Genomic DNA, 12,031 nt, shown 5'->3' with positions numbered 1-12,031 from the left:
ACGGGGGTGTCTGTCCCCTGGTGGTCAGTGCACATCATAGTGACTGGTCGTAAAGGTTTCTTCTGAGACTTTTATATATATAGATTCTCGGCTAAGTAAGGAACTGGGCTCCAGAAAAAGAGAATGAGGCGGGTAATAGAACGGAGACAGGCTGTGCAGAGCAGAGCTGGCAGCCAGCTCTCCACTCTGAATTCACACAAAGGTGGGCAGGAGATGTGCTCTCTGAATTGGTGCTTCTGGAAAATGTTGTTTGTGGCTCTCATTGGTTATGTTTCTCTGTCCTTCAAGAGCAATCACGGCTGTAAGCTGGAGACCTTCATTTAACATGAATGAATCTGGGCTAGCCTCCACACATGCTCTGTGTATTCTCTGATGAGTTGTATCCATCTCCTTGGTTGGATTGTCCCAACTCTGGTAAATGCTGGCTCTATTTATTTTAAAATAAGTGCTGCTTTGAAAAGGGAAAGTAGAAATGGTATGAAAACAGATGTGTTAAAATATTGGAGAAGTTTAGTACATAAGCAATAAGTGAAACTGCTGGCGAATTCTTTCTTCCTCAATTTATGGTTAATAGACTTATTTCTTTGCTTCTTCTCCAGGGACACTATTTCTGATACAATGTAATATACTTTGGAAGGCAGCAAGAGGAAAAATTATATTTTTTAATATAAAGAAATTATGAAGGATTTTAAGAGTAAACTATCTCTTAAAATTTGCTTTTTATTTATCAGAGAGTTAACATCTTACAACCCAATATTTTATAGAGATAAATATTAAACTCCATTGTGTACCAACTGGGAATTAACTGAGCTTTTTCATTTAATCTTTTTTTCAGAGGAAGTAATTTGTTCACACTAATGGAAATATTTGAATATTCATACTCTAATAGGGAGAAGACTATTCATATTGAAAAGATAAACTTTAATATTTGCTATCCTTTAAAAAGAAGTCAATATTTGCAACCAAATTATAAGATAAATAATTTAGAACAAGTTTTAGTTAGATCCTGCACATTTTCATAATTAAGTAGAGCAAATTTTGCAGAAATAAGTGATGGAAACTTAGGCAGGTATGGAATGATGGGATATTTTATATTAATCATTAATATTTTAGGTGAATCATTATACTCTCACTTTTCCTTACTTAGGAAAACAAAATGCTTGGGGAGAAATGATACCAATTACTATTTAATTGAATATGATCGCCAGGAAGAACTATGCAAAATTATAAATAGTCCTCTTGGCAAATAGAAAGGTCTTCTGAAAGAACTGAAAAATAAGTTTTTCCGGTTTTTGTCAGACTATTCCTAATAGAAAAGATACGAGAAATGAAAAATCTTGAAGTGATAGAAAGCTTCAGGCCTGCAAGATATGGCAGTAAACCAAGTAAAGGTAAAAAAAAAAAACCCAAACCTTTTTATATGTAAAGAAAGAATGTATCAGTAAGAGGGAGGTTGGTTAGCCCATGAAAATATTGAAAAAAACATATTGCCTATTGAGGCATTATTTAGGAAAAATACATTTCAATTTGTCTAGTCTTGGGGTAGCCTAATGGGACTTAGGGTACATGAGGTTGTCTTCATGACATTACGTGTTACTTTGAACAGCAACTGTGTCTATTTGCTCTTCACCATAACCCTCATGCTTACCATAATTCCAAGCACATAGTAAGGACTCAAAAGAATAGATGTTGAGAGAATAAAACTCAGTCAATGTAACTAACTCCTCTTATTTGGGTACCCCCAAGCAGCTTTCTGATGATAATGTGACTTTTAGTGGTTAGTCGATAGAGAATGGAAGTGCTGGTGAAAGGTTGGGCTTATGGACTGTCCATGAAAAGGCACCCACTCAAACCTCTGAGTGCAGGAATGTCACTGACTGATGGTCCGGCTGCTGAGCCCTGAAACCTGACATTGTATCTGTCTTCCGGCTGAGGCCTCATTTCTCACAGAGGCTCCCAGCCAGTGACTGAACTTGCAGCAGTGACAAGGCAACCTATTCTGGGGACATACAGGACTCCTTGGAAGGATTGTTTAGGCTCAAGAACTCTCCAATGGTTTTACTGAACATCCTTGAAGTCCAAGACATTTTCACCCTTTCCTTCCCATTGAAGGCAGAGTGAATGGCCTGTGTGGTGTGTTCTTCCCTCCCTCCCTCCGTCCCTCCCTCCCTCCCTTCCTTTCTTCCTTCCTTCTTGGGAGTTGGACCTGCATTATGGTTTGATGGTTCTCCTTGTTCCTCTGGCTCCCTTCCATTTTTCCTCTCAAGTGTTGCCCTAATGAAATATCCTGCACAGATTGCTAATTCTCTCCTGGTGTCTGCTTCTCATAGGATCTGGTCTGAGGCAGCACCCTGACCTCGGTGTAAATAAGCACACATGTTCTTGGGCTGCTTCTTGCCTCTGCCTAATGGAATGTGGTGCAGTGGGTGGAGCCCGGCTGTGGCATCACACAACCATGCATTTATGTCACTCTTCCTTCTCTTACTTGCTCTATGACTTGAGGCAAGCTACTTTACCCTGATGCGCATCACTTCGTGATCTCTAAAATGGAACAGAAACTCCTACCTTACTGGATTATTGAGCTAACTGCATTAAACAGCATGCATGTTAAAGAAGCATAGCATTATAATAATGCTAAACCAAAGGCTAATTTCCTCCTAATAGTATTGCAGCTTCAAGGTCCAATTTATGACCAGATATGGTCAAAGGTTAAGCCATACAAGAAGGGTGATGCCCCACTTCGGTGTCCTCAATTAGGGATCAAGTAAGAGAACATTTGGGGTCAGCTAGCAAATGCCCTAACCATGCTTTACATTTTCTCTTACATCTAATCAGGGACATCTAGGCCAAACCTCTCCTCCACAGCCCTGGAACTTGAGGCCAAGGTCATGTGGCCTAGTTTCCCAGAAGATATATCAAATTTGGGGGTCAAATATAGATCTCCTAATTCCAGATGAAAGGTCATTTCAAATATATTCAATATTTAGATTTTAAGGGGAATATGTATAGAGATTTCCTAAGAGCCTTCCTTTATTGTTAAATCATTAACAATTTCATCAAACTACAAGACTTTAAAATAGTTAACTATGTAAACCTCAATTCAAGAACAAACTTAGTAGTTGGTCTTAATTTTTATGCTGTTATATAGAGAATTTCTTGAAGTTCTATGGGTGACTACCTTTTCTTGGAGGTAAGGAAAGGAAAGTATTACTTCTACTTGAAAATAGAGACTAAAATTAACGATAGTTAAAATTAGAGAATAAGTATACTTTGGTTTCTATAATAGAATGAATCAAAATATGCTTCATACTGGTCAACATGACCTTGCAAGAATGTTTTAATTTACTAAAAATTATTTCCCAAAGCGAAAACAAACAGTGAAAGCCAACTATTATAGTGTTGTTATAGTCTAAATTATCCCCTCCGTCCCCCCGCCCCTGCTGATCCCAAATTCATATGTTGAGGTCCTAAAAGCCAGTACTGCAGAATGTGGAATGTGACTGTTTTAGGAGATAGTGTCTTTAAAGTGGTAATTAAGATAAATGAGGTCTTTAGCGTGGGCCTTATAAGAAAATGAGATTAGGACAGAGATGCACAGAGGAAAGACCATGTGAGGACATGACGAGAAGGTGGCCGACCACAAGCCAATGAGAGAGACCTCTGAGAGCCAGCCCTGCTGACATCTTGATCTCGGACATCTAACCACCAAAACTGAGAGGCAATCAATTTCTGTTGTTCAAGTCACCCCATCTGTGGTGCTTTGTAATGACAGCTCTACCAAATGAATTCATATCAACCACCATCTCCTCTGATTGGGAGGAAGTGAGCTAGAGCAGTGCATCTTGGGAGGTCAGAGCCCTCATCAACAGTGGAGCTGCTGAGGGGGAAGCCCATCCATCCTCTCTGATGGGGTCCTAAGAGCTCCTACTCCTTTTGCCCTCCCGACCTCTGTTCCCTTCCTTAGAAGAGGATGTTCATTGCTGAGTCAGGCCCCCTGAACTCCAAACATTCACTTTGCATCCATAATAGACACAACTGACCAGAAGTGGAGAGCTGCTCAGGCGAGGAGCATCTTCTGCTTTAGGGCCAGGTGTGGGGAAACGGGTGTGAGTGGGTGAGGGGGTCTCTTCTGTTCAGGGCATCCACACACACCAGGTCCTTCCCTTTTGAAGGACCTGGATAAGAGTGTTCAATTCAGCTGCCATACATCCAGCGCTCATTATACAAGACTTAAAAAATATTTTTAAAAACAGATCCTTCTTAGATGAATAATATTGGCAACCAACTGAACATAATAGAAAAACAATAATAATTCTTCTTACCTGTGGTTGAGTCCCATAAAATACATGTCCTCCGGGCTTTCCAGCCCGAGTGTGATGATCACTAGTATTACTTTGTGACAGTGTTTCTCAAGGTCACTCCGGAATTAGTGGTTCCATGGGACCAAGCACTCATCCATTATATGGGTAAAATGACTAATTGAGGGTGTGAGTTTAATTATATTCATAAGCAAAGGCATAGCGCAGCTCCTCTGACAGGCTTAATAACATTCTCATGTACACAGAGATCGATGGGAAAAATTAGGGTTGTATATTGTTGTCCTTCAGGACAAGATGCCGAAGTGGGAACAGAATAATAAAAATAAATAAATGACTCAACAGCAGCAGGAAATGAGCTGTGGAAGTTAGCAAAGCCAGCCGTATGCAAATACTTCAGCTGGAGATAAGTCCTAAGCATGCATGCCTAAAGGGAAGCCGCCTCTACAGTCCCAGAGAGCGGAGTTGTCTTCCTGAGCTGCCAGATTAAAACGTGAAAAGGGTGCTCAGCCAGGGCTTCACCTACAGTTCTCTCAGAAGTGATGATAATGGCTGAGACAGGGATCTTTACGATATTGATTTGTGATACTGTAATTGGGAAGCATGGTCATGCTTCACATTAAATTGAGAAAGCATCCATTCTGTGACCAGCGGCTGGAGCCAGCTTCCTTAAATGATACTGACATCATGTCACATGCCCTGCATGAGCACCTACAATGACTTTTAGCCCTCGGGTGTATCGAACAAATCCATGCCACTTTCAGAAGCTAGTTTAAAGGCAGGAGGGAAAGGGAGGCTCACCCACAGGGGCAGAACACGCACATCGGATCCACATGAGGAAAGGTTGTTTCCTGGCCACCAGTGAAGGAGTTGGATTTGAACCTTCTCTCACTAGGGCGGCCACATCTGGCTGCAGAGCTCAATACCGTTATAGGTGATGTTTTGCTTTACACCTGAGCCATGGAGGGGAACGCTCTTGTGCATGGAGAAAAACCGTTCCCTATCTGGGTCCATTCCAGTGTGTGGCCACTGTTTGAGGACAGGCAACTTCTTAGAGTTATTTACCCCATTTTTCTCCCTCTGCTATGTTCTCCAGTGGCTCCCTGGCTTTGCAGGCCCCCTCTGGGTTACTTAGTAGGCAGTGATGGTGAACCTTTTGAGCTCGGTGTGTCAGCATTTTGAAAAACCCTAACTTAACTCTGGTGCCGTGTCACATATAGAAATTTTTTGATATTTGCAACCATAGTAAAACAAAGATTTATATTTTTGATATTTATTTTATATACTTAAATGCCATTTAACAAAGAAAAATCAACCAAAAAAATGAGTTTGCGTGTCACCTCTGACAGGCGTGTCATAGGTTCGCCAAGACTGTAGTAGGGATGCTAGGGCTGCCAGAACAAAATAAAACAAACTAGGTGGCTAAAAGCAACAGAAGTTTATTCTCTCTTAATCTGGAGGTCAGGTGCCCAAAATCAAGGTCAGCAGGGCCACACTCCCTGTGAAGGCTCTAGGGAATAACCCTCTTCCCCTTTTCCTAGGAGCCTCCAGCAATCCTTGGGCATCCTCGTCTGTGGCTGTATCACTCCCATTTCTGCCTGTGTCCTCACATCACCTCCTCTGTGCGTCTCAGGGTGCATGCCCTCTTCTTGTAAGGGCACCTTCACTGGATTTAGGGTCACCTTAATCCAGTATGACCTCATCTTCACTTTAATAATTATACCAGCAAAGGCCTTACTTCCAAATAAGGTCACATTCTGAGGTTTCTGGTGAATATAAAATTTGGGAGAACACGTATTCAACCCCTACAGCGACCTCGGCCAAGATAAGCTTGTCCACAGGCTGAGCCAGACTAACCTTGCCTAGGCAGCATCCAGGCCACGGTTGTTAACACATGTTTTTGGTTGAAGGTGATGATTATTCTGTCCACAGATTAAGAATTCGGTTACACATTGTGCTATGAAACAATCATGAGTACAAGACTGAATCTGTTTTCAGGGCTGAATGGCCTGGCTCAGGCCACCGGGAAGCAGTTTCCCTCGGGGACCCTCCGTCACAGCGATGAGGAAGAAGACTACCAGGACAACTTCATGCTTACCACATCCTACAGCTTTCTCAGGTCTAGCACATTTCTATTAGGGCATGATTTAAACTGGTTTTTATTAACACTAAAGCTTTAGTCAGGCAGAATTGGAGCAAAAGATAGAATTTAGAAAAGGGAGAGAAATGAGGGAGATGGTGAGCATTAGTGCAGGTGTGAGGTGGGGGGAGGAGGGTGTGGGGGGAAAGAGGCTTGTGGAGATGAGCCCCTCCCCCTGCTAATCACCCCGGGCTCTGAGGTCCACTGCCCCATCTGACACTGCTTCCTGAATCCCACAATAAAGCTACCATGATTTTATCAACATGCTTCCCCAACAAAATGGAAGAGATTAAAAAAAAAATTTTATATTTCTATACTGTTCCCTCAGTGACAGATAGATAGTTCAGGAACAAATAGATCTGCTTTTGAAAAACTCCACTTCCTACCCAAAAATAAATTTTAAAAGAAAAAGGGCTAGGGGCATTAACTTTTCATTTTATATTTCACATATGCTTAAATTTTTGCTATGTCAACATAGGACATCTTCCCCTGAAAGTTTACCAGGCCTTTTAGAGAAGGTAAGGCAAGAGGCTCTTCCCTTTAGAATGTCCCTATGAGCATGCCCTGTGCTTCACGCTTGGATGGTATGGCACCACCATTGATGTTGGTACAATATGTATTGTCAAATCGCAGGCTTGAGAAACTGGTAAAAGACTGCACCAAACTGTCGGAGGATTACACAGTGTTAGCATCCAGATTTTAGCTATTAAGTAACGCTTTGTCCTTTTTTCTAACTTACATTTCACTCTGATAAACTTTTGGATATGTAAAAGTGGCAAAATTAGCCCTTATAACATTTTTTTCTTTCTGAAAATTCAAATGGTGATCTTTAGAACAGTAATTGCTTCAAATCTGAACCTCCACTTCCCACCCTAAAAGTACATTAACAAGTTTGAATCCTGCTAGGAACAAAACCAAGAGTAATGATTTCTGATAATGATCTGATAAATTACCTACCATAAGCTCTTTCTGCTGGCCTTGTGAGTCACACTATGTTAGGAAAAGTTTTACTTTCTCTAACCTATTATTGTAAACATATCTTTGATATATTCTTTTACATATTATAATATTTACATATTTTCTTTACCTATCCTTGAAACTACAGTTACAGAAACTATAAGACAAAAATATTAACTCATTTTAAGTCATCAATAAAAGAATGAAGGATATGGACAAATAATGTCAACTTTATTATCCTAGGATATGCCTTAAAATATAGTCTTATCTTAAAAAGTACTGGACAAATAATGTCACTTTATTATCTAGGATATGCCTTAAAATATAGCCTTATCTTAAAAAGAAAGGCACCCCCCCCCCACCTCCCATTGCTCTGGCTGATCATCTAAATTGAGAATTAAGATGTTGCTGGAGAAGCTACTGAACTTATAATAAATTTGAGAATAAACAACGTACAGACAGTCCTGACTTATAAAGGTTTAACTTACGGTATTTAGACTTTAAGTTGGTGCAAAAGCTATATGCATTCAACAGAAACTGTACTTCACATTTTTTTTGGATCTTTTCTCAGGCAAGTGATACGAAGTACAGAAACTCTCTCCTGATGCTGGGCTGCAGCAGTGAGCCGAGGCTCCAGCCACGCAATCACCAGGGTAAACAGCTGATACTCTACAGTGTACTGCGTTGCCGGCACATTTTAGACGTTACGTTTGTGATTTTTGCATCCCATCTACAAAATGCCCATCTGTGTCTTTTGCTTCTGGTGAGAAAGAAGAGAAAGGCAATTACTCTTGAGATGGAAACTCAGGAGAATTGCCCAGTGGTAAGCTATTGTGTTTTGAGCATGTTTAAGGTGGGTGAGGATAAGCTATGATGTTTGGTAGGTTAGGTATATTTAATGTAAGGATCTATGGAAATAGTCCACAAAGCTACAAATCAGTGAGTTAAATTTAATCAAATGGAACAAAATATTGATATTCACTGTTGTCCACAGGAAGTATCTTAACAATCAGGTGCACAGGGTATCCTGGTAAATTCACTGCTCCACTCTTCATCACTTCTCCCCACCTGTCCCCACTCTGTCCTGCACAATCGCTCCCACACGCAGCTGACCATTGTGTTCTCTCGGTCAAGATTCACCATAGCTTTCTACTCCTAGAGACTCAGGTCAATGTTCCTAAACTCTGCATTTCCTTAAGTCCCCTAGGGTTATAGACCACCTGCAGATCCTGGAATCCCCGTGTCTGTGTCAGAGCACGCCTGCCACTCTTTCTGGGCACAGTGCTCAACCACTGCATTGACTGATGAAGTCCTTTCTCTGTTTGGCCCAACACCCCCTGATTCTTGAAGACTTTTTGACCACACTGGCTAAGTTCATCACCCTCTCCCCAGCCTTTCCTTCCCAACTACCCTAAGATATGACACTAGGGTTTATTGTATGGGTGCCGTTTTCTTGCAGTAGATTCTGAGTTTCTGAAAGGCTGGGACTTCCATGTTTATCTCTGTCTCTGAGCACACAGCAGAGACTCAGCAAATCCTTATAGATAGGCTGTTGAAAGGCAGGCACAGCACACAAAGAAATTTCTTTAATGTAAATAAATTCTGGGCTTTGTTTGAAAAATGAAGAATGTAAATACCTCACATATGTAAATCTAGAACCTTCCATCATGCTATAAACATTTGTGACTGTTTTGTTGTGTTGCCAACATTGGTTCTAAGTAGGTAGCAAATAATAGTAGAAATTTATTGAAACCTTTCATTTACTGAGACTTAATTTGATAAATTAATTGTAGCCCCTTACCAGGGCTGTTTTCTTCCTCTCTTTGTCCACCCTGCTTATCAATGTGGAATGATTCATAAGCACATTCAAATAAGAGAAGATAAATTATATTTCTTTCTGTAGAAGGGCAGAAATTAAATTCAGGGGGAAGTGAAATATTCACCATACACTGATGAGTTTGGCTTTGTTGCTCAAAGTGGGAAAACCCTAACTCTGGTTGCATCCACACTAAGGAAAGTCAGTGTGGTTATAGGAAACTCTTATCTAAATCAGATGTCCTCATTTTTGGCTCCCAATGATGTGGTCACTCCTGGCCAGTAGCAGAAGCAGCACCTGTGTGCATGAACAGAGATGAATGGACAGGCATCCCAGTCTAACCTCTTTGCTCTAGGTCACATCCCAGACCCTAAGCTCAGCCAGATGGGCTATGAAAGGGATCTGTGAACCCACATTGGTCTAGCTCACCATCTGAGTTTTCATAGAATAATGTTGAATGTATGCTCAAACTGGCGGTGGCCTACATCCTTATCTCAACCATTGTGAATATTTAATTATGTTGCTATATTATTCAGGAAGAATTTTAATTGATGGCGCTAACCAGGTCTTTGCTGACTGTACTTCTACAATTGATTCTGAGGCACCCCCGTGATCTTCGTTAGGAATGACGACAGTCTACAAGTCAGGAATGCTCTGAAGGAAAAAATTACTTGAATAGTTGCAAATGACTGAAATCAAGTATAAAGGGTCAAAAGTGCCTGCAGTTTTAGCTTTGGGAGAGTTTTATTTCTTATGCTGCCACAGGATGTTTCAGGATGATAATAGACTTTAAGAAGTTATAAAATAGATGGCTCAACAGGGGGGTTTGGAGAACTGTACATTTGGCTTTTGATGGAGCCTATCCAGAGAAACCGTGTCCAAAGATCATTACTTTGTGACCTTGAGGAAAAGCAAACTCGCCAGAGGACTTCCTATTCCTGCCCATGAATGCGTGTCGATGTTTATGGAGGCAGACTCTCTTTATCTCCCTCTATGCATGCACATTTCACACAAGCACACACGCCTCTCTTCAAGACTGGGGGCCGAGAGCACTGCTATAAATATTCATGAGGTAATTATTATTAATGTCACCAAGGTGATTTTGTTCCTTCTCAATAGAGACGGGTTTTTGCACCTAGAAACCAATCAACTGTAGGAGAAATGGCAGCTTTGCACCAGCCCAACAAAAGCAATCCTGCACGTTTTACTTTTGAAAATCTAGATTATTTGACTAGATATTTTAAGTCATGTTTTGCCCTGCCCCATCATCAATCTTATCCAGCAGAGAATTCCAACTCTGGTGTACAATGCAACATCCTTGGGAGCACAGTTTCTAGAGTTTGGGAGAACTTGATTATTACATTCTTTTCTAAGAGCAAAAATTAAGCAAAACATAAGGATGATTCAAAGATACCTCAAGAGATTTCTGGGAAATGATTTTTATAAAAATGCATTGGGAGAAAATTACAACACATTTACTACTTTTATTATTAAAAATATTCATACAATAGGCCTTATATGATAGCTATTGTAAGAATTATAGGTTCTTGCAATCACAAAGAAAATTTTAAAAAAGCTACTGGCAACAATTAACTAGATCCCTATGTATATAGGTCATGGACTCGCCCCCAACCACCAGCTGACCTGCCTGGTTATCCTAATGTGCATGATATGCCATAACATGGGAAATTACTGGAAAGTACTGTTTTCCATCAGAGAAAATGAACTATTTTTGGTTGAAATGAAAATGTTTGTTTTTCTGCCCAAGACCTCATAAAATATGATAAATAAGTTGAACACTGGTATAGGTACAGGACAGCGGGAGATGCCTACACCTCATCAGCACCTCACTAGAAATGTTTTCACTAACTTCTCGTACTCCATTGCCATATCAGCAGTCATCCTTTCAGACACTCTGATCTTGAGTAAAACAGCAATTCAAGTTACAGGAACAGTGAACATGTATGATGACAGCAGGAGGCGGCAGTGACCTGGGACTCACCTTAGGCATCCAGTGGCATTTCGCAGCACCTGTGAGGAATGCAGCTGTATTTTTCGGTCGTCCTGAAGGGGTGAATTTTCCCAGCCCGAGTGGGGGATGATCACGGCATTGGTCAACACTGCCAGGGTGTCCTGGATGATTGGCATTTTGAGAGCATCACAAGACGAGAGATTCCAAAGGACTCCTGCAAGATAGACACCAACAGAGCTTTTGGATGGCCACTGCTTTCTCTCATCTCAAAATGGTTTTCCCTAATCAGGTTAACAGCATGAGCAGAGGGATTAAGGTAGTGTGTCCTAGAGTGCACCTTTAATTTTAGAACATCTATGTAAACCCATTAAAAGAGTGCTGTGGCCCGGCCAGTGTGGCTCAGTGGTTGAGCGTTGACCTATGAACCAGGAGGTCATGGTTCAATTCCTGGTCAGGGCACACACCAGGTTGCAAGCTTGATCCCCAGTGTGGGGCATGCAGGAGTCTATCTCTCTCTCCCTCTCCCTTCCTCTCTGAAATCAATAAAATATATTTTTCAAAAAAAAGAGTGCTGTGACTATCTGACAAATGGGGAGAGAAACTGTGACATGATTAACTTTGTTCCATCAGGGAGGCTTAAAGGTTGAGAGATTTGATTGACTTGAGGATACCAATTAGGCTTCCATTTCACTATTAATACAATGGACCCAAGTACCCAAATTCTAACCAAGACTAAAGAGCAGTGAAAGTTGTCTGAATAGGACTACCAGGGTACCTTGTTTTCTCCAAGACCTCTGTATGCACATGTGGTCTGTCTGATTTACTTAATG

The 12,031-nt window shown here is 41.0% G+C and overlaps 1 protein-coding gene across 2 annotated transcripts in view; it reads right to left on the bottom strand.

Annotated features, from left to right (window-relative positions):
- CTNND2 (catenin delta 2) overlaps positions 1-12,031 on the bottom strand; it is a 339,572-nt gene that overhangs the window by 152,883 nt on the left and 174,658 nt on the right. For both annotated transcript variants that reach the window (XM_006769453.2, XM_006769452.2), the window contains one exon: positions 11,232-11,415. In XM_006769453.2, the coding sequence (XP_006769516.1) occupies positions 11,232-11,415 (184 nt within the window). The remainder of the gene's footprint in view (positions 1-11,231; positions 11,416-12,031) is intronic.

The sequence above is a fragment of the Myotis davidii genome, unplaced genomic scaffold (assembly GCF_000327345.1).
Source record: "Myotis davidii unplaced genomic scaffold, ASM32734v1 scaffold143, whole genome shotgun sequence".
In the NCBI taxonomy this organism is placed as follows: Eukaryota; Metazoa; Chordata; class Mammalia; order Chiroptera; family Vespertilionidae; genus Myotis; species Myotis davidii.
Note: the sequence above shows the minus strand (reverse complement) of the source record. Positions and strands in the feature narration are given on the sequence as shown.